The following is a 23,867-nucleotide window of genomic DNA, read 5'->3' as shown; positions in this document are numbered from 1 at the left end:
TTTTTCTGTTTTACAGCGCCACTTTTCACCGCAAAAGAGAATGTCAGCTTTACATGGATAAATGTTGAAAGAAGGAGAAAATAAAAACAAGAAAGGAAAATTCGTTCATGGCCATTACCAGGTGATGTTTCTGCTGTGAGATGATGCTGTCGTCTTTGCCAGCGTCTAAGTTGCAATCGAGAATTTGGCGCATGCGCAAATGTTCTTTGGCGCTGCCACGGTGAAGTTGTGTTGCGAAAAAGCGAACGCACGCGTGCTCAATTGACGCGTAAAATATAACAAGCGGAAAGGTAAACACTTGAGTTAACATAAAGTGAAAGAAAAATTAAAAATGTGAAATATTTTATGAAAAAAAATATTTAAACAAAATTTTTTAAAATTTTAGAAATACTTGCACTGGTTAAAAAAATAGTTATTAACGAGATTTTAAAATAAAGTTTTTAATTATGCGAAGCTACGAAAATAAATAAATGAAAATAAAACAACTAAAATATGAATTTGCAAATATTTAAAAATCCACCTACGCTGGAAATAATTTAGAAAAAGAAAAAATCATATACTCACATATGTATTTTATTATAATAAAATGGTTTTTTAATGAATACGAACTATTATATAAAAAAATAATCAAAACAATTTTTGCGAAATTCAAACGAAATTTTTTTTTTTATATAATACTAAAAAAATTATAAAATTTGGCATTTTTTATATATTTTATTTTATGTTAATATCGCATTTACTATAAAAATGTTCAAAAATTAGAACTTTGGAATAAAAATACCACTTTACCAATTTACAAAAAAATATAAAAAAATCTTTATAATAAAGAAATGTACGCCTTACAAAATTAAAAAAAAAAATTGTGAAAAAATAATTAAAAAAAGTAAAAGAATGATTAAATAGTAATTAATTTTATTCCAAATATTAGTATAAATATAAAAAAATTTGTTATAGTATATACTCATTAAAGTACAATAAAAAATAAGTGAATATGTAAAACAAAGTGCAAAAATTAAAAAGCTACAAAAACTATACTATCAAACGAAAAAGCAACAAATTATGAGAAAAGGATTTTTTAAAGGATTGAGTTTTATATGGTAAGTGAATTATTTCAAAATTTACAACAATTTTTTATCACAACATTTTAAAAAATTTAATATAATTCTCATGTCTCCTTAGAGTGACTTTATTTTTATGTTTGATGAGAATTTTTACGTTGGCTTGATGTGGGTGTATTTATGGGTATATTGTACCCGTTTATTAACTCCCATGATTTAATCTCTTTGTATTAGCGATAGGTGTAAGCATTTCACAAATAGATATCGGAAACGCTGCAAAAGACGAGAGATCTTGTTGTCGGCTCCGTAAACCCTCATGTGTGGGGAACCAGCTGTCTATTTCTCTTTTGATCAGAGAATTTGCTCGTATATATTATATATTTAGAGAGTTATCGCACTTATTTTATGACTCCATCTCGAGATAATTGTATGGTCATAGGGAAGACCTCATATACCAGAAAATTTACATTCTATTATGACAACTAATATGTATAACAAATTTGCTCCCGGATCTTTTACTGGTTAGTTGTAACTTTTGTCAAAATAATAGTTGCTGCTGTAGACCCCACATAAACCTTCAAAAGTCAATAAATGGCATTTTTTATTCAAGTTTTGGCATTACCTATTAGTGAATTATTGTCAGAGTGTTATGTTGTGCCGCAAAGAAAATTTGTGTAAACATCGTGACCCGATTATTAGTGTTCTGCTTTAACCTAGACATAAATCCTGCCGTAGAAGCAGATGCTGCGAAAAACGCGCGCCAACTGACAGAAACAGCAGTGCCACATTTGTGATGACAATGCCACATTTGTGGCCACCATCAGCGTCCGCCGCGGCAATGAAATTAATGACGAATGAAATGAGCGCAGCGAAAAGTGGCGGTGGCAAAGAAAAACAGCGTACGAAGCGTAGGGAAGACGCATTGTAAAAATGCAAGCAAATTGTGCGCAGCTTTTTATTAACAAATTCAATTGCAATAAACTATAACAATAACAACGGCAAACTGCAAACAAAAACAGTGTAAACTGACAACAGCAAACCTAAGAAGCTGCAAACTGACAAGCACAATTGAACTGTTCGTGTTCATAACATCAGTAGGCAGTTACAACAACAACTTGGAACCTCGCCAACGACTACAACAAAACTAATGCAACTGTGGTAATAAAAAAAAAATAAATTGAAAACAAAAAATCAAGCAATAAAGACAGTTAAAAAAAATAATTCAATCTTGAAAAAAAAAATACAAAAAATGAAATAATATAATATAATAAAATATAAGTAAAAAATAAAAAGAAAGGTATAATACCCTGCACAGGTGCATTTCTTATAAAGGGTATAAAAAGATCTCTATCTTGATTTTGTTCTGTTAGTTTATATCCAACTATGTATATGCTATAGTGCCCCGATCTGAACATTATGTTCGGAGATTGTAGCGTTGCCTTGGACAATAACCCATGCCAAATTTTGTGAAAATATCTCGACAAGTAAATAGGTTTTCCATACAAGAACTTGACTTGGGATCAGTCTGTTTGTACAGAGTTTGCCCGGAAAGTAATAGGACTGAGTCGATTTAAAAAAATTTATTGAACCAATGCCAGCGTTATTTCGAAGCATTGAAGGCGTCACGGAAGGCATTCTCCGGAATAGTCTTGAGAGCCGAGGGACATGGCTTGGGTCCACTCTCTCGTCTCAAAATGCTTGGGATGCCGACCTTAGGTAGCTGTTCACAAGAAAGGCGGTGTGAGAGGGAGCGGTGTCGTGGTGCAACTTCCAATCGGCTGCGATGTCTTGTTGGACCCGATTGACGCTTCGTTTGAGTCTCTCGAGAACTTCCACGTAAAACTTGGCATTGACAGTTTGTTCAGGAAGAACAAATTCATGGAGGACGATGGTCTAAGTTCGAAACTTTGCGTACACGAGTCACATTGTCGGTGTTTGTCGAAGTCACGGTTTTCGTCAGCGAGCTCTTCCCGGCCCTCCAAAAAGGCCTGGTGCCACCGAAACACACCACTTCTTGCTAAAGCAACATCTGGGTAAGCCTGTCGCATCTCTGTCTCAAAATTTCAAAACTATATCTCAAAAACTGAGAGAATAGTTCGCGTTTATACAAATGGATTTGGCTAAAGACAGAGTATAAAAATATAAAAAAAAAACACGAAAAAAGTTTAAAAAAAAAGCAAAATTCAAATTAGAGCTGCAAGCAAACAGTTTGAGAATATGCTGCTGCCTTCAATGACACTGAAATCTCCGCGCATGCGCCGCAAAGATAAGCAAAAAATTTCGCTTCCTTTGCTTGCGGTGTGGAACCTTCAATTTTAACAGTCAATTATGAAGGCCAGCAACATATTTATTATTATTATGTTCGTTGCAACAACAAGAGCAACAACTGCAGCTAGCTGACAATGGCTTGGCGCATTCTCCAGAACCCACTGACTTACTTTCAGCCGCAACAGCAACAACAACTGCCACTGTGGCAACGGTTGCTCCACATAAACAAACGAGTCTCTCTGTTGTGTTGTAGCTGTCGTTGTTGTTGCCATTGCAGCGCTTGCAAACTGACCGCTTTTGGTTGGCAGACAAAACAAAAACAAAAACAAAAAACACATAAATAGTTCTTTGAAGTTGATATTCAACATTTGGCAGAAAAGTGGCAGATGGAAAATTGGCAAAGCAGCAGCTGAGCTGAGCTGAGCTGAGCAAAAACAAAAGTAACGGCGAGCAACGGGAACACAAATGCAGCAACGGCGGAAAATTAATGCAACAAATAAAATCGCAGGCGAAACTACTATTTGACCACGAATTCTTAAAAGAAAGCTGCAATTCAGCAGAAGACCGTTATTTTCATAATTAAAAACAATTACTTATTGTTATTAGATTTCCGTTTTCAATATTTTCGACACAACTGTACTTTTTTGCACGAATAATATGGGAATTAATATATTTATTGGGAAATTCGAAGGTTTTATGATTATTAAATACGAGGGTATATTCCTAAGTTTGCGTTGTGTGGTTAAAAGTGAAAATATCATGTACACAAAGAAGGTTAAGTTCAATTTCAAGTTCAGGCACATACGGGTTTGTATCTTAAATAACAAGGCAAAAGGAAATCAAAGCTGTTTGTCTTATACCTCGTTGAAGACGAATAGACTGACTACTAATACAGTCGGGTTTACGAATCGTCAAAATCGTAAAATGTTTCTTGTTGCTGTTGTAGCGGCAGAATTCATCCCTGCAGTAATTTTGAGGAACGCTACCGAGTTGACAGCTCTTGACCGGATAAAAAACCGGGTCGGTTCTCGTCATGTAGATCCGTCTGTCGTAGGAACGGTCCACTATTGCTCTGAGTTGCATTGTCTGGAGGCCTGGTCGCAAAAGCTCACTATGTTCCTAACTTTCTTGAGAGAGTGTTTGACAGAAAAACACATTGGTTTGTGACGTCATGAACAAATGATTGGAAATTTTTGTTTGCGGTTGCTTTAAAAGTTGAGAGTTCGTTTTGATTATGACGTTGGTTGCCGCAATCTTGTTTCACCATTCTTACAGAAAATTTTCTATTGCAATCGCTTTTTTGCAGTCTACTTGACTTCCTTTGTTCCAATTTCGGTAAATCAGATCATTCGATAATATTGAATTAAAATGATTCTCATCACTTTTCATTACCCCGCTGGGTCTCGTACACAACACACACAACCTTAGCTAGCTTTCACGCGGTAGCAACTGACAATCGGCCCATCTAAGCACAGCCGCTGAACACTGGCAGCCAAAAAGCCAGCGCAACAGGTGCAAGAACTGGCCGTAGATAAAATCGGACACTTGAAACTACAGGAATTGCCGCTGACATTGTTGAGCAAAAACACAAAATGAGGTCATCATGCCATCGCTTTGGTTTCGGTTCAATTAGCAAGCAGAGTGAATTCGCTTCCTTTGGCTACGCCACTAGTGCGCGCTGCTTGTAAGCTCTTGCGCTGCTCTGAAAACTTTTGCTGGCCGCCTTAGCGCCAAAGTGGTTCAGTGGCAAACAACGCCGAAAATGTGCAAAAGCCAGTGACGGGCGAAGTCGTGACACACATGAAATTGACGCTTACACCCAGTGCGCGCCTCTGTGCCCGTGGGCACGTGAGTCTGGTGCAGCAACAGGTTTCTCGCGCGTGCCAAAAGCAGTCAAAGGCCGCGCGCAAACAAAAAAATATGTAGAAAATTTGTGAAAAATAAAAAAAAATGACAGCAGGCGTTTCCGACCGCAATTGATGCCGCAGACCGGTGTATGGCTTGGATATGTGCCCCAGGTGAGCTCCCATTCTAGCTCAATTTTTCACAACACCAACACAAGGTGGAGAAAAATGATTTCATTTCTTTCCCCCAATTATTTTTGTTAACAAAGGAAAATTACAGCTTGGCAGACTATTCTTCAAATCCTCGTGTGATTATTTGTTTTTGTCACACGTGCCCCTTTGCCGACTTTTCGAAAAAAAAGAAAGTTATTTAAAAACATAAACAAAAATCAAACATAAAAGTTGCAAATCCACCCCATTCATTGATAAACATAGGCAGTGAATCGAAGCTTCATAGGTCAAAGTAAGTAGAAACACCTTTTTTTGTAACTAAGTTAAGAAAAACTTTTCATTTTTAGAATAATTTCTTTAAAATACGGAGTTTCCCAACACATTTTTAATTTTCTAAATTTTTGTATAATTGTTTCTTGGATAGGAACGTAGCCCATGCGATTCTGCGAATTTCTCCATTTTTACTTTTTCGCTACGACATCTATTTTAGAAGTTATAAGCATTTTTCGCATATAAGCATTCGGCAGCTGCTTGCTACATACTCCTGGTCGCCTGGTAGAAATCTGGGATTTTGCTGCCAAATTTAATGCAATTTTTCTGCAGCGGCGGTTGCACCAAAAATTTTCGTGCCGGGTAGCACATCCAAAGGGGCTAAAATGGGGCAAGGATGCTGGCATACACACGGACTGGAAAGGGGAGCAGGACATCGACCGGAAATGAAATTACGGTAAATCACATCCGGACCGAAATTCTAACAGGAAGTTATAAATCGGAAAAGGATATAAATCTCACTTCCGTTTATCGACACAATTTCCGGTTCGTAACATTCCGGTCCGGAAACGAATATATTTCCTATTCGAAAACCTAACAGGAAGTTATAAACCTGAAGGGATACAATTATTACTTCCGATTATTGACACAATATCCGGTCCGGAAATGAAAATATTTTCTGTTTGGAAACCCAATAGGAAGTTATAACCCGGAAATAAAAATTACGGTGTCATACTTCCTGTCACAACAATAAACAGGAAGTTGTAAAGCGGAAATGGAACTTTTTCAGGAAAACGGAAGTAATCTGTTCTCAAGTTCAATTCCCCTTTCTCCGTCCCATTTTTATCCCTTCGCATATGTTAAACATCCGCAATCGGAGCATTTCCGTTTTGTAAACTTGCGATTTGGTTTTCTGACAGAAAATGCAGTACCCCAATTTCGTTTCCGCTAGCCGATTCAGCCGTCACACATATTACGGTTTTGCAAAGTTACTGCCGTTTCCCCACATCTCCCTCCTTGGCATATGTTACAACATTTGGCAGTTTTTTGGTGCATCCGTCGCCGTTGCAGATTGCAAGCCGCCAAATAGAACAATGCTTATAACTTCTAAAATAGAGGTCGTACAGAAAAAGTAAAAATTGAGAATTTTTTCAGAATCGCATGGACTACAATCCTATCCAAGAAAATTTAATTGGTGTTATACAAAAATTTAGAAAATTAAAAATATATTACAAATCGCCGTGGGCTATGAAATAGAATGGGGCAATGTTGCCAAGTATGTTTTTAATTATTGCAAGTCCACAACTTCTCAATCTTGCTGTTTTTCTATAAATTTTCATTTTCATTATTCTCCCTGGGGAATAGCAGGGGATAGAAATGTCAAGCTAAGGTCTTTCTGATTTGGTAGTAAAAACTAAATCTTTTTCATTTGAATTATTTTAATTTATTTTACTTAAGTTCCATTTACCGCAAGATAATGCTACTTTTTTAGCAAGTAATTTTATTACTTTTCGAGAAAATAGGGAAAATAATTCATTTTACTTTTTGTTGTTGTATCAATCTTTTTCCAAATCCATAGAATTTGAAGAGAGTTTCTTTCTTTTACTAATGGTATGGATTTTCGGAAGGTTTGGGATGTGAAGTGCTTGGTGGGCACATATTCTAATCATTTTTCATCACATCTATAAACTCTAACTAAATTACGTGGGACAAAATCTGTAACGAGGACAAGAAAGGTTCAGAGTCATCCGTGCAAGCTTTTTGGATAATCTCTGATATAAGCAGCGGCTTTTTGAAGTGGACCTAATAACAGAGAAAGGGCGGAGTCTCCTTTTCATGACTTTCAAGGCCTTCTCTATTCCACGAGAGTGTTTCAAGTCTCGGGAAAAAGTTTCGTGAAGTTGAAAACAATATGCTCAGGAAATTTGAATTAATGTCCGTTTGAACTTGAAGGATATTTTCGGCGCTACTGAAATAACATAAAATCATCAGCTTATGCAGTTTTCGCAAGAAAAAATGCAAGAAATTTAATCGTATGTTTTTATCGCGACGCGCTGTGATTTGATTTGGAAGCCATGACAAGCTGGCTGCCAGTTGGCGCTATAAAAGAAACGCAGACACAGTGCCTGGCCAGTGCTTAGCTGACTGTAGCGCCGCGATGTAAAGTAGTTTAACAGTCACATGGTGATTTCGCGCGAAGCTGGCTGCCAGTTGGCGCTATAAAAGAAACGCAAGCATAGTGCCTGGCCAGTGCTCAGCTGACTCTCGCGCCGCGATGTAATGTAGTTTAACAGTCACATGGTGATTTCGCGCGAAGCTGGCTGCCAGTTGGCGCTATAAAAGAAACGCAAGCACAGTGCCTGGCCAGTGCTTAGCTGACTGTCGCGCCGCGATGTAATGTAGTTTAACAGTCACATGGTGATTTCGCGCGAAGCTGGCTGCCAGTTGGCAATATAAAAGAAACGCAGGCACAGTGCCTGGCCAGTGCTTAGCTGACTGTCGCGCCGCGATGTAAAGTAGTTTAACAGTCACATGGAGATTTCGCGCGAAGCTGGCTGCCAGTTGGCGCCTATAAAAGAAACGTAGCCACCGTGCCTGGCCAGAGCTTAGGTGACTGTAGCGCCGCGATGTAAAGTAGATTAACAGTCACATGGTGATTTCGCGGGAAGCTGGATGCCAGTTGGCGCCTATAAAAGAAACGTAGCCACCGTGCCTGGCCAGAGCTTAGGTGACTGTAGCGCCGCGATGTAAAGTAGTTTAACAGTCACATGGTGATTTCGCGCGAAGCTGGCTGCCAGTTGGCAATATAAAAGAAACGCAGGCACAGTGCCTGGCCAGTGCTTAGCTGACTGTCGCGCCGCGATGTAATGTAGTTTAACAGTCACATGGTGATTTCGCGCGAAGCTGGCTGCCAGTTGGCGCCTATAAAAGAAACGTAGCCACCGTGCCTGGCCAGAGCTTAGGTGACTGTAGCGCCGCGATGTAAAGTAGTTTAACAGTCACATGGTGATTTCGCGCGAAGCTGGCTGCCAGTTGGCGCTATAAAAGAAACGCAAGCACAGTGCCTGGCCAGTGCTTAGCTGACTGTCGCGCCGCGATGTAAAGTAGTTTAACAGTCACATGGTGATTTCGCGCGAAGCTGGCTGCCAGTTGGCGCCTATAAAAGAAACGTAGCCACCGTGCCTGGCCAGAGCTTAGGTGACTGTAGCGCCGCGATGTAAAGTAGATTAACAGTCACATGGTGATTTCGCGGGAAGCTGGATGCCAGTTGGCGCCTATAAAAGAAACGTAGCCAGTGCCTGGCCAGAGCTTACTGACTGCGCGCCGCGATGTAATGTAGTTTAACAGTCACATGGTGATTTCGCGCGAAGCTGGCTGCCAGTTGGCAATATAAAAGAAACGCAGGCACAGTGCCTGGCCAGTGCTTAGCTGACTGTCGCGCCGCGATGTAATGTAGTTTAACAGTCACATGGTGATTTCGCGCGAAGCTGGCTGCCAGTTGGCAATATAAAAGAAACGCAGGCACAGTGCCTGGCCAGAGCTTAGGTGACTGTAGCGCCGCGATGTAAAGTAGTTTAACAGTCACATGGTGATTTCGCGCGAAGCTGGCTGCCAGTTGGCAATATAAAAGAAACGCAGGCACAGTGCCTGGCCAGTGCTTAGCTGACTGTAGCGCCGCGATGTAAAGTAGTTTAACAGTCACATGGTGATTTCGCGCGAAGCTGGCTGCCAGTTGGCGCCTATAAAAGAAACGTAGCCACCGTGCCTGGCCAGAGCTTAGCTGACTGTAGCGCCGCGATGTAATGTAGTTTAACAGTCACATGGTGATTTCGCGCGAAGCTGGCTGCCAGTTGGCGCTATAAAAGAAACGTAGCCACCGTGCCTGGCCAGTGCTTAGCTGACTGTCGCGCCGCGATGTAATGTAGTTTAACAGTCACATGGTGATTTCGCGCGAAGCTGGCTGCCAGTTGGCAATATAAAAGAAACGCAGGCACAGTGCCTGGCCAGTGCTTAGCTGACTGTAGCGCCGCGATGTAAAGTAGTTTAACAGTCACATGGTGATTTCGCGCGAAGCTGGCTGCCAGTTGGCGCTATAAAAGAAACGCAAGCACAGTGCCTGGCCAGTGCTTAGCTGACTGTAGCGCCGCGATGTAATGTAGTTTAACAGTCACATGGTGATTTCGCGCGAGGCTGGCTGCCAGTTGGCAATATAAAAGAAACGCAGGCACAGTGCCTGGCCAGTGCTTAGCTGACTGTCGCGCCGCGATGTAATGTAGTTTAACAGTCACATGGTGATTTCGCGCGAAGCTGGCTGCCAGTTGGCAATATAAAAGAAACGCAAGCACAGTGCCTGGCCAGTGCTTAGCTGACTGTCGCGCCGCGATGTAATGTAGTTTAACAGTCACATGGTGATTTCGCGCGAAGCTGGCTGCCAGTTGGCAATATAAAAGAAACGCAAGCACAGTGCCTGGCCAGTGCTTAGCTGACTGTCGCGCCGCGATGTAATGTAGTTTAACAGTCACATGGTGATTTCGCGCGAAGCTGGCTGCCAGTTGGCGCTATAAAAGAAACGCAAGCACAGTGCCTGGCCAGTGCTTAGCTGACTGTCGCGCCGCGATGTAATGTAGTTTAACAGTCACATGGTGATTTCGCGCGAAGCTGGCTGCCAGTTGGCAATATAAAAGAAACGCAGGCACAGTGCCTGGCCAGTGCTTAGCTGACTGTCGCGCCGCGATGTAATGTAGTTTAACAGTCACATGGTGATTTCGCGCGAAGCTGGCTGCCAGTTGGCAATATAAAAGAAACGCAAGCACAGTGCCTGGCCAGTGCTTAGCTGACTGTCGCGCCGCGATGTAATGTAGTTTAACAGTCACATGGTGATTTCGCGCGAAGCTGGCTGCCAGTTGGCAATATAAAAGAAACGCAAGCACAGTGCCTGGCCAGTGCTTAGCTGACTGTCGCGCCGCGATGTAATGTAGTTTAACAGTCACATGGTGATTTCGCGCGAAGCTGGCTGCCAGTTGGCAATATAAAAGAAACGCAGGCACAGTGCCTGGCCAGTGCTTAGCTGACTGTCGCGCCGCGATGTAATGTAGTTTAACAGTCACATGGTGATTTCGCGCGAAGCTGGCTGCCAGTTGGCAATATAAAAGAAACGCAGGCACAGTGCCTGGCCAGTGCTTAGCTGACTGTCGCGCCGCGATGTAATGTAGTTTAACAGTCACATGGTGATTTCGCGCGAAGCTGGCTGCCAGTTGGCGCTATAAAAGAAACGCAAGCACAGTGCCTGGCCAGTGCTTAGCTGACTGTCGCGCCGCGATGTAATGTAGTTTAACAGTCACATGGTGATTTCGCGCGAAGCTGGCTGCTAGTTGGCGCCTATAAAGGAAACGCAAGCACAGTGCCTGGCCAGTGCTCAGCGGACTCTCGCGCCGCGATGTAATGTAGTTTAACAGTCACATGGTGATTTCGCGCGAAGCTGGCTGCCAGTTGGCAATATAAAAGAAACGCAGGCACAGTGCCTGGCCAGTGCTTAGCTGACTGTCGCGCCGCGATGTAATGTAGTTTAACAGTCACATGGTGATTTCGCGCGAAGCTGGCTGCCAGTTGGCGCCTATAAAAGAAACGTAGCCACCGTGCCTGGCCAGTGCTTAGCTGACTGTCGCGCCGCGATGTAATGTAGTTTAACAGTCACATGGTGATTTCGCGCGAAACTGGCTGCCAGTTGGCAATATAAAAGAAACGCAGGCACAGTGCCTGGCCAGTGCTCAGCTGACGCTCGCGCCGCGATGTTATGTGATTTGAAAATCACGCGGTAAATTCGCGGGAAGCTGGCTGCCAGTTGGCAATATAAAAGAAACGCAAGCACAGTGCCTGGCCAGTGCTCAGCTGACGCTCGCGCCGCGATGTCATGTGATTTGAAAATCACGCGGTAAATTCGCGGGAAGCTGGCTGCCAGTTGGCGCTATAAAAGAAACGCAAGCACAGTGCCTGGCCAGTGCTCAGCAGACGCTCGCGCCGCGATGTCATGTGATTTGAAAATCACGCGGTAAATTCGCGGGAAGCTGGCTGCCAGTTGGCAATATAAGTAAAGCAACCACCGTGCTTAAGTGACGGTCGCGACGCTTTGTGATTTGATTTGACAGTCATGACAAGCTGGCCAGCAGCCGGCTCTGTAAAAGAAAAGCATGCACCGTGCCTGTCCAGTGCTTAAGTGACTGTCGCGACGCGTTGTGATTTGATTTGGAAGTCAATGCAAGCTGGCCGGCAGCCGGCTGGTTAGTGCTTAGGTGACTATCGCGTCTCGATATGATGTGATTTAAAAATCGTGAGGTCAATTTTAAGCTTACTAACGCGCATAGTTGTTTACAAACATTTGTTTAATTTCTTTAACTTTCAGTTTACTTAAATTGCTGATAAAAAATTAGAAAACAATAATTTGCAGTCTTCGAGTTGCTATTAATTGTCTAATCACTTTTCAATATCTTCGAAATATAAGCCATTTAGTTTTGTGTTTACTCGAGCACGAACATGATATGACACGAAGAAGTAGAAACTGGGTTGCCAAAGCCAGTTATGACTCGCAATCGAATGTAATTGGGACAAGCTTTAAATTGTGGCATAGAATCTAGGACACTCGCTTATTTTCTCGAAATTATTTTAATTTTTTTTTTTAATTTGATATGGAATTTTATGTATAAATAATAATAAATAATATCACTATGTTTTACGGTAAATTAATATAAAATAAATTCGTAATACTTTTTATCAACCGAATTAACATCGTAAATTAGTAATATTTTAATTTTATATACTACCTCTTATTAGCTCTTATCTTATTTGTAAAAAATATAAAATGTAAACATCTACATCATTTCAAAATTCCTCTGAGCTTTTAGACTTTAATCGCAAGCAAAAAATGCGTCACCAAGAATTCACCGAATTGACGAAGCGAAATTGCTGTTTTCTAACGAATAAAATTAATAACAAAATCTAGTAAACAACAAAATATGCAATTGATCTCAATGATCTCAAACGTTTTATGCAATATTTTTGTTTTTGTTTACATTTTATAATTATGCGTATTGCATGAGTAACGACGTAGAAGTTGCCTGCAGTGTAAACTTGAACTTAGTTAAGCTATTGATACATATTTTACAATTAACCGACATGTGTGATAATGTCGTTCAGCGAGTTCAATTGGTTCTATTATAGGCCTTATTATTAAAAGTGTAATTATAGTATTTCACTGGAATTTTTAAATCTAAATTTAAAGTAGAGTGCTAATTGTAGACTGCCATTTTCCCCAAAAAATGAATTGGAGCAGTAGAAGCTAGCCAAAGACATTGTATGAACGTTCTGACAGCAATAAGTTTGTGCCGGTAACAAACTCGAAGGCTGGGTATACCTAACACTGTGAGAAAAAGATTTTATTTAATTTCATATTTTACTGCGTCGCGCACTCAAACCAACTGGGCACAGGCGGTGGATGCTTTCATTGTAGTCCCTATTTTTGTAAATGAGTTAGGGTTTGAACAATACTTATTTTAGATTATCTTCTTTGGTTTATTTAAACCGAATGTTCACTATTTCTCACTAAGTAAATTAAAAAAAATAGAAGATACTCAACTTACATACGTGTGTAAAGATTTTAATGCACCTTTCGTAATTGTAATAAATATAAAATGCAAACTTTTGTTAACACGCACAGAAAAAATACACTTTGAAAACTTAACTGTATTTAACACCTGTAAATTGCGTGCAGCCAACAAAAGTAAACAAACGATTTTCATTGCAGGGTGTTACAGATTTTTACATATTTTACGAGCTACAAGGTGATAAGGCAATTTCTTAATTACAAATTATAGAGCTGATTAGTAAGGAACACGTGTAACAATATTTAAACGTAAATTTTTTTTAAATTTGTTTCCACTACTTAACGCATTTGACGAGAGCGCTTGTAAATAAGTATATACCAATAATAACGTATTTTGTACTTTGACACTGACTGCTATTCTTATCAGTCAATTTTTCGGACATTTGCATTCACGTCATAGCACATGTGTACTACATATAATATAAATGTAACTATGTGTGTACATATTTATAAATTGAATCATGTACATAAATATTTAGTTCCGTTTAAATGATTATAAGCTATGAGCCGGGAAGAGACAGATTTCCTCGAATTGGTTTTAATCATGCTGAATGCTTTAAATTACAGTTAATGTTAGGCTGAACGATTTTTCCAGCATATTTCCAGGTACAATTATTGATTTACATATTAAAAACTGCACATTATGCAACAATATGTCTAAAATATTATTAATTCATCATTTACTAAACATTTCTTTTTGTTATTAAATTGTTATGTTTCATTGAAATATATGCATATAATATATGATGCATAACAAATTTTTCTTTAAATAAAGAGGCATGTTTTGACCTTAGTTCTCGGAATTTGTATTTTTAATTAAATATAAATCTTATCAGTCCGAGGGTTATTTCCACATAAAATTTGCAGGAAAATATTTGTTTATACAAGAGAGTTTCATGAAAAAAATTCTCAACTTTGTTAAAAAAATATCTGAATTTTCAACGTATAGCAAAGCAATAACGCACAGTTACTTTATATGCATATTGATTTACAGGGAACCAAAAAAAAAAACGGAAAAATCGTTTATGTGGGAAATGTACTATTGGTCATACTGAACAACTCTGCTAAGAGACTACTGTTCTAAAACTGGTTTCCACCCAGCCAATTTTAAGACGAAGTTTTTTAGGGATCATAAAAATTTTGTCGTCGGTTTTTGAGATACTCGAATGAAATTTAATATTTACATAGGCGCATATTCATATCCTTTGGATCATGTGTCGAAATTGGTCAGAAGGTTGGAAGGTTGTTCAGAATGGTCCATAGCACATTCGCATACGCGTTTTTATAAAAAAATCAACCCGCTCTAATGCATACATATATGGATGTTTGTGTACTGATTATTAAATAAATATATTTCGATAATGCTAAAGAATGCCGAATGCATTACAAGCTGTTAGTATTGATAGTGAACCATTCGAAATTTCGGAAATTTTTAGCTAATAGCTAATTTATTTATTATTTATTTTTCAACTCGCGATTTTGTAATTTTTTATTATTTTAAATAAATATATAAATGAATAGTAAATTTTTTTCGTATACAAATAAAGCAGCCGGCAAAAGACTGAGCTTAGTAAACAAATAATAAATATTTTAAATATATTAATATTATGTATGTATGTCTGTATATGTATATGCATGAACAAAAAAATATTCTCAAGGCCATAAAGAAAGCAATGAAATGTTATTCGTAAGCTACGTAAAACAAATACAATGCGTTTAATAGTCTTTAGTAAAAATGTGCATGCATTGTACATACATATAATACGACTACATAAAAATATATTTAAGTATTCAAGCAGCTCTGCCGGCGATTTAAGCGTATCTGTGGCGTTTTCCTCCTTCCAAATATTAACTTGATAAGCTCAAATTAGCAGACGGGTCCCTCATTAAATTTTGCCTGCAAATAGTATGTGTGTATGCATGTGCATGGTGTGTGTTTTTACTCATGAATATGTGATTTTTAATGCAATACATATGATATATAAGTACATATGAAGATTTTAGCAAGACAATTCCAAGTTCAAGCATCAGATTTGACAATAATGTTCATATACATATGTATGTATGTATGTATGTATGTATGTATGTATATTATATGTATGTATATGTATAAATAACCTCTTTGCCAAACATTTCGAGTGTATGAATATTGGCAAGGGAGATCAGTTCTTTCCGATGAATAAAATAAAATTTTTAATGAGTTTCTAATATTTGTTTATATTTACGATGTTTTTAATAAAAACAGAGGCAAAATTGTTTGGAGGTTGTGAGTGTTAATTCCTGAAAAAAATCTGTATGTTTTTGATAGCATAAAGTTCTCATACAAATTGACGGATCATAATCAAAACAGATATCTTTTTTTACCTTTTTATCTTATAAGAAATGCATCTGCGAAGGGTATTTTAACTTCGATGCAGACGAAATTAGCGTTTTTCATTCATTTATCATACTGAACTTCTGTTTAAAATGGTAAAATGGTAAAAATACGTTTATTTTTCAATTTGTTCATATTTTTATTTGTAAGCGATAGTGTTTAATGATGATACATATTTTCAAAGTGCAAAAATACATGAATACTATATACATATGTATGTACATAGGTGTAATTTCTATATGCAAACGTACGCTTACAATCAATGTAACAATGTAATATCTACTTATTTCAGCTTTTTTTTCTAATTACTAAGCTTAATCCTATTAAACAGTATTACTTTCCAGTGTGCAACTCTTTAATTTTTTATACTTCTTTTCTATTTATTTAATATTAACTTATGTATAAGTACGTTGTATGTGTTTACTTCTTTCACTTCTTATTGCTCTAAAGTATATTTTTAAGCGTATGTATTGGTACAATACAATATCGAGACAGCCGTTATGTTCTGCATTAATTTTATGGAATACCATGGTAAATAATGAGTAAAATTGTGTATGCTTAATCTTAATAAACAACAGAAATGCACATAATATCATTAAGAAAATATTGGCATGACGTCAAAACTTATTTTATTTACGTTTTTGCTGTTTACAAACAAATCATCCAATTATAGCAGACATAAGGTGACAGAAATGTATAGTCAGCTGCGCTTTAGCTGTAAACCATTTGAAGTTAAAACGCGTTTACACTTCGTACATACCATAGGTATGCATTTAACGGTTTTCCATTAGCTAGCGCTGCACATACACATATAACACGCCTACCAAAACAAAATGTTTAAATCGTCTTTGTGTCTGAATTTTATTTTAATTTTATTTTCTCGATATTTCTTTTACACCTGCATTAGCTTCGTAAGGCTTCTTAAGCCCAATTACGCTCGACAAAACTGCCCAGTCTCATTTCTGCATGCCTTTTGGGACAACTTCTTCGTCGCTGCATACATGCATCCAGATTTATGTGAATGCACGTAATATTTAGTACTTTTCATTTTCTCGCACATAGGCATGTTTTCGCGTTGTTTCCTTTACGCAGTTACCTTTCGCATCACGTTCCAAACAATGCTTTTCATTACGTAGTATAAAACATTGTGATGGCACCATATTAAAGAAGAGCTGTCCGATGGTGTTCGACGGCTCGTCGTTGTTCATTTTTAGGCAGGCACGGAAACGTCGATCACAACTGCAATGCGACAATGTGTATGGTCGATAGTTGAAAATTTCGTACCGATTACTGAATGCTGATATGAAAACGGGACAATGATCATGTCGCCGGCAACATCTGTCCGCGTCCGAAGCGCCACCAAGTTGATTGTAGTTGTTGTTGGCATTATTGCCACGCCCACACCAACGTGTATGCGGCGCTATGAGCCAATCATCGAAACCGCGTCGCTTGCGACTCAATACACTATGTGAGTTGGTTAGATCTTCGCCGGTTTCAACATTGTCTATTTCGGTGTCGCCGTCGCTGTCAAATGCGTCGTACATATAGCTATTTTCATACGCGCGATCAGACCACGCCACCGCATGTGTTGGCGCATTGCCAGCCACTACGTCATCGTTTTTATCGTATGATCCATGAGGTAATAATTGCCAATTACCCAGCGCAGCAGCGCTATCTTCGTTTGTATCGCTGTACCATGCTGGTATTGCGGCGTTACTTGTGTCTGCTGTTGCGGTCGTTTCACCCGCGCTTCGCTTTTCGCCCTTATTGCTGATCTGTCTTTGGTCTGCTGGATGTTGTGTATATAAATACCGCTGAGATTGTTGCTTTTGTAACCCTTCCAATTGATTAAGGTTAAGTTCCTCATTCACTGGCAAATATGCTGACCATGTCTGCGAGCTCCAGCAGGACAACAACAAAAACGAAGCGTATAGACACAGCTTATGATATTTTTTCATAATGGTTCACTTGTTTGAAATGTATCTTATTTATTACCACAAAAAATCGAAAATAGTGAAGAAAAGTTTTTTCTGTTCAGTTCCTGTTCCGCTTGTTAAAATTAAAGTTTCCGATGTATGTATGCATATACATATACACAATTTTTGTTTCCGATCAAAGCTTCTAGCACTTTCTAGCCGTATATGCGACTTTTAACAACACAAATGACACTGACTAAATGACTAACCGCCCCTTGGCCAATCATGCGTTTATATACCACTAGAACAAGTGTTGCTGATGGGGCTCGTCTCGGACGGCAAAATTCGCTAATTTAATGAAGAGTCTAGCAAACTGAGGGTATACAATGTGTGAGAACGAAAAACATGAAGAGATACAGTGAAGCTGAACAAAAGAGTGGATGAGGAGCCCTTTAGGAAAATTTCAGCATCTATGAAAAGCTTTTATGTTAATGATAGTTTTAGATTTGCGTGACAATGTTAAGTGAATTCAACAAATGTTAACAATTTCCGGACTACGCACTCCGAAATCGGAATTTCCCTTTTTGAATAGGAACATTTCGAGTGCACAGAGAGTATTTTGAAAACTAATATAAAAAAATATAGAAAGACAGCATAATAGATTTTTTCTTGTCTTTTCTTGTGCCAATTTTGACATATACACATTTCTTGAATTAGAGAAGCTGTATATGCATCATGTTCTTTGCGATACCGAAAAAACTGTACTTAAACTTGGAAGACGTCTTTGCAGTTGATTTGGAGGAAATCATTCGACTTAAAGCAAAATTTCGGAAGACCTGTCAAAGTCTGGCAACCATGGCTAAAAAGCAGAAAAAAAGAAAAAGAGCTGGAAATGTTTTCTCCTGAGAGCCGAACGCTCGGTTTCGCACTCTTTAACTTTTTAGTATCTATGAAAAACTGATTCGGCTTAATATTTTTTATAGCATACTCAATAACCTGACACTCTAGTCCACTGATAACTCATTAAAATGCAGCCATGTCTCCAGAAAAAAATCGAGACAAGCAACTGTCAAAGTGGTGCACATAAGAAAATCGATAGGTACTCATAAACATTCCTTTAGTCTATTTACAGATCTTTTATGTTTGCACTTTTTCAAAATTAATTTGTTCACTCGCTAATGAAGTGCTAGTGTGTGTCTTTTTTTTTTAACACTTTCTGTGTTTTTTCTAATGTTGCAAGATGCAAAATTCACAAACTAATACAGGTAGGCAGGCCAGACAGCAACAGCAGCAGCCCTATCAACAGGGACACTCACATCATCATCACCACTACACAGAGAACAACAAATCACCATCGTCTATACCGCCCAATTCGTTAGCGATCTCCAAGTCATATGTGCCCGCACCAGCTTCCACGACCTCGGACGACACCGACTTTCATGAATCGGATGCACGTTATGAATGTGCTATTTGTATACACTGGCTTAATGAACCTGTGATTACCACTTGCGGTCATCGCTTTTGCAAATCTTGCATAACGAAATGGCTTGACAATCATAATCAGTGTCCATTAGACAATACCGAGCTTTCTATTGACCGTATTTTTCCGGATAATTTCACTAGACGTGAAATAGATCAAATCAAACACAAATGCCCCAACTCGCCATTGGGCTGTGCGGTGGTGGCATCGCCCATAGAAGTGGATCGACATCTGCCGACCTGTCCATACAGAAGACTAGAGAACGCTGAAGAAAAGTGCCCATTTGCCAGCATCAAATGCGACTTTGTTGGACGTCCTGAAACCAATGCACTCGAAGAGCATCTCAAAGAAGACATGCCACACCATATGCAACTAATGTTGCAAGCTTTCCAACAAACAGCCATTTCCACATGGAATCCACAAAAACCAACAACTGCGAGTAGTGCGAAAGTAAATGGTGTGCTACCACCGCCACCACCACAATATGCAAACGAAGCAGACGAGCAACTCATACAAACGATGTACCAGCGCATTGTAGTGCTGGAGCAACGCGTACGCGAGCAAGATGTAAAATTGGAAAATCTTACAAAGCAATTGGCTATTCGTCAACAAATTGACCCACGCTATAGTAACGGCACAATTGTATGGGAAATAACAAATTTCCGCAATGTTGTGGAGCAATTGCGCGCCGATGCCAATAATCTGCTTTACTCACGAGATTTTTACACCTCTCCGCATGGCTATCGGTTTTGTGCTCGTGTCAATATACAGCCTCGACACTTAAACTTACTTAGTTTACATGTGCATTTAATGCAATCAGAAAACGATTACCACTTGGATTGGCCATTTAATGGACGCATCAAGCTGTGCATGATACATCCAACAGATGCCAGTCTTTCCCAACATGATACAATTATGACTAAGCCCGAAGTGATGGCCTTTCATAAGCCTCGGGAGCACATAAGTACGCGTGGATTTGGTTTTGTGGAATATGCTAAGATAGGGGATGTCATGCATAAAGGCTTCTGTGACGATGACAAGCTGGTAATCAAAATACAAATTAATATAGTATAAGCTTAGTGAGAGAATATTATGACAAAGCAACTGTGTACACTACAAATTGTGAACGAAGTTTAACGCGGATCTATAAAGCGACTGCACACTGAATGTATTAAAAATAGGATAAATAGAAGTTTATTGTTTGAAAGTTACTCTTTCCATTCCCCAGTTGCAGAACGATATGAGCTTTATCAATGGTGAACACACTATTTTCAAATATTCAATATGGTAAACCACAAATCATTATTTATATTTTGAAAAAGGATATAATATTAAAAAAAACTTTCGGAGCTTAAACGCATTTAACAAGTATACAACTCATATATTACATATACGAGTATAAAGCGAGAATTTAACAAAAACAAATATTTAAATAAAGTGAGATACAATTATTTGGCACTATATACTATAAAAAAGTATGGCACGATCATAGTTAACCCACTAATTTGTATAAGCCAAAAATTACTTTGAAAAAATATATGTACGTAAATATTATAATGTATTTTATGTAAGAAATTCGTAAATTTTTGTGTATGGTGTTGTGTTATTAATTATTAGGTAGTATGTCTTTTTATATTATATTTTATAATAATTTTTTGTTACAATTATTTAATACATCCAGAAAATATTTATACATACATACTTATATAAATACGTACATAAAATACATAGTTGTAACACATTTTTAGACGGTATGTTGCCCTTTTTGGGTTTTTGTACGGCAACTTAAATCACTCCAAATTATATACAAAAGCTAAAGTAGAAATGCAATACTGAACGTATTTTATGTACCATATTATAAAATATACATATGAATAAATATTAAAATTATAAAAAAAATATACATTTAAATATATTTTAATTGTATTATTAACAAACACAGTCGGGACAGTCGATAGTCAGTCAATTCACTTCATGGGTAACCGAAAAATATTTGGTTAATTAAATATGGTAAAGTACCTTATACATATTATTTTACTCGTTTAACAAGTCAGCCTTCAGCATTGGACACTTTTTTGTATGCAATTTTTATTCAGTGATTTATATATGTACATATGTGCTAAAATAGTTAATCCTTATCCAAAGTGTTCGCAAGAAAATTTATGGATTTTTACCGGTTTGTAGTCGGATCGTAACTGATCAAACCGTAATCAATTGCTAAAGCAACGTTTTCAGTATTTTTTACTAATTATAAGATTTTCAGCATGAAATATCCGATATTAAAATACTTTTTAATATAATATTATTTAAACTATTACCTGAGATCCATTCCAGTTCCTACAAATATTAAAAATTTGTAGAAGTACATAGCAAGATTTGAATGCCTGTTGAATTAGTGTCTTTACCCAAAGAAATTTAACTTCCGAAATAGCTCCATTTGGCGTTGCAATTTCACACATTTTATAGGTTATTTATTGTACCAATTTATAACACAGGTATTACTTTCCATTTTGCTAATTTTTAAATGATTTACAAATATAAATTACCGTTTTAGATAAGAAGAAATAGAAATACGCGCTCTTAAAAAAAATTAACGCGCGAAGTGTCAAATCACACACAAAAAAGCAGTGTTGTGAAGCGTGTTAAATAAAAAAATTAAAATTAAATAATGTTTCTATCATCATAAAGGAGAAACCCTGGTACAAGGTTTCTATTGCACATAAATGCACATAACGCACGCACAACACGACAAAAATAACTCTACTGTACATTTTTGACAATACCCGCCGGAATCGAAAAGAAAACTCGGAAGTAAGCGTTGCTAGAATGCTTTCACTGGATTTACGTTTACAAATGTAAAGCAATTGCACAATTATGGAATTAAACGGTCTACTATTTGCTGAATCACTCAACTATCAAGAAATATGAGCGTATTTTTGTTTTAACGGTTTCTCAATCCCCGTTATTGAGATAAACCGTTAAAACAACAAAAACAACATGAACGTATTTTTGGTAGCAATAAAATCAGATACTCTTATATGAATAAGTATCGATATGTACATAAACCCATCTAAACATGTACGCATATGTGTACATATGTATGTTCATAAGTATAATTTCAAATATTTGTTTCTAAGAGCGCTTCAATTGTTGACTAAAATAACGAATTTTATAAATGAAAGTTTAACTAACATATACAAGAGAGATGAAATCAGAAGCTTCATAAATCATCAATAAAGAAAGGTCCGTTAGCTCTTCCCCTTGTTGTGAAATGTATGTGAAATCTAAAATATCTATGCATATAAATATACATACATATGTATGTTTATCAGTATACTTGCAAATATTTTTTTCTAATAGCTCATAAATTGTTGACAAAAATCACGAATTTTATAAATGAATGTTTAACACGTGCACGTGATGGATTCAGGAGATCCATAAATTACTAAAAGTAAAAGGTGGTCCGCTAGATATGTCCGTTGATTTGAAATGCATTGGAAATCTAATCAGTTTTACTTGTTCAACTGTTTTGATCGACTATCAGATTAGATTTAGAAAGAATCTTTTCTGACTATATATAAGGCCTCTTCTCGCACAAAATGTGAGTGGACTGTTGCCGTATGCCGATCTTCGTGATTAGTTAAGCATGAAGGTCTTGCTGGTATTGCTTTGCAGCTTTTTAGGTAAATATAAATCAGAAATTAATAATTGGTTATTTAAAATCCTTTCGGAATTTCCCATCGTTTCCATGTGTTTTTGACAAAACTTCCTCCATATAGCATATCCATAAATTAATAATATCGATATTGTATTTAAAAGCTACCACAATTGCCCTCCCATTGCGCGAGAGCTCACTGGATACAATCATCGCCGGTACGCGTTTTTATCTATACACCGCTTCAAATCCTGAGGAACCGCAAGAAATTCGTATTAACGATGCTGATTCGGTGAAAAACTCCTACTTCGACAAAAGTCGTCATACAAAGTAAGTCAGTTAGTCAGCTAATTAATGAAATTTGCTCAATAGTCCCACCATAATGTAGAATAATAATTCACGGCTGGACTGGGTCTTACTTAACTAAACCAAATAAAGAAGTACGGCATGCGTATTTAACACAAGAAGATTATAATATAATCTCCGTCGATTGGAGTACTGATGCCGCGCTGAGTTATATATCATCGCGTGCAAAAGTGCCCGTTGTGGGTGAAGATATTGCCGATCTATTGGATTTCTTGAATGAGCAATTTAACTTTAGTTATGACAAAGTAGTTCTGGTGGGTCACAGTTTGGGTGCACATGTTGCAGGTTACTGTGGTAAGATTGTGAAACGTGGAAAGGTTGCTGGCATTGTTGGATTGGATCCAGCATTTCCGCTTTACAACTATAATGATCCCAGCACGCGTTTATCCACTGACGATGCCAAATTTGTGCTGAGCATACAGACGAATGGTAGCTTTAAGGGATTTACCCAACCGATTGGATCAGCAGCGTTCTATCCGAATTGGGGACTTAAACAACCCGGTTGTGGTGCTGATTTAAGTGGCACCTGCTCACACGGACGTAGTGTAACGTTATATGCCGAAGCCTTGAGAGGTTACGTTTTTATACCGCTATACGAGTGTTCAAGCTATGATGACATAACCGCTAAAGCTGGTTGCAATACAATTAGAAGAGATGTGCAAATTGGGGATCCATTGCAAATTACACAAAAGGCGGGCATATATTACTTTACAACTAATGATGAATCGCCTTTCGGCATTTTGGGTGATAGAAGTTTACAAAAATAAAGCGTAGACTACGTAGAGTCTGCGCCAGCTATGGGAATTAT

At 37.9% G+C, this 23,867-nt stretch overlaps 4 protein-coding genes across 5 annotated transcripts in view; 2 read left to right on the top strand and 2 right to left on the bottom strand.

Annotated features, from left to right (window-relative positions):
- LOC126759272 (protein ORD) overlaps nt 1–23,867 on the bottom strand; it is a 31,640-nt gene that overhangs the window by 693 nt on the left and 7,080 nt on the right. The gene's annotated exons all lie outside the window — the stretch shown is intronic.
- Nucleotides 15,757–17,846, bottom strand: LOC126759282 (uncharacterized). Its single transcript, XM_050474017.1, has one exon. It carries the CDS (start codon nt 17,598–17,600, stop codon nt 16,677–16,679), a length of 924 nt encoding a protein of 307 aa, XP_050329974.1. The 5' UTR covers nt 17,601–17,846; the 3' UTR covers nt 15,757–16,676.
- Nucleotides 18,514–20,937, top strand: LOC126759273 (TNF receptor-associated factor 6). The gene has a single exon (XM_050474005.1). It carries the CDS (start codon nt 18,799–18,801, stop codon nt 20,110–20,112), a length of 1,314 nt encoding a protein of 437 aa, XP_050329962.1. The 5' UTR covers nt 18,514–18,798; the 3' UTR covers nt 20,113–20,937.
- On the top strand, nt 22,685–23,855 carry LOC126759281 (pancreatic lipase-related protein 2-like). Its single transcript, XM_050474016.1, has 3 exons — nt 22,685–22,721; nt 22,858–23,023; nt 23,082–23,855. Exons 1-3 carry the CDS (start codon nt 22,685–22,687, stop codon nt 23,824–23,826), a joined length of 948 nt encoding a protein of 315 aa, XP_050329973.1. The 3' UTR covers nt 23,827–23,855.

The sequence above is a fragment of the Bactrocera neohumeralis genome, chromosome 5, assembly GCF_024586455.1.
Source record: "Bactrocera neohumeralis isolate Rockhampton chromosome 5, APGP_CSIRO_Bneo_wtdbg2-racon-allhic-juicebox.fasta_v2, whole genome shotgun sequence".
Taxonomy (NCBI): domain Eukaryota; kingdom Metazoa; phylum Arthropoda; class Insecta; order Diptera; family Tephritidae; genus Bactrocera; species Bactrocera neohumeralis.
This window is presented reverse-complemented; position numbering and strand designations above follow the sequence as displayed.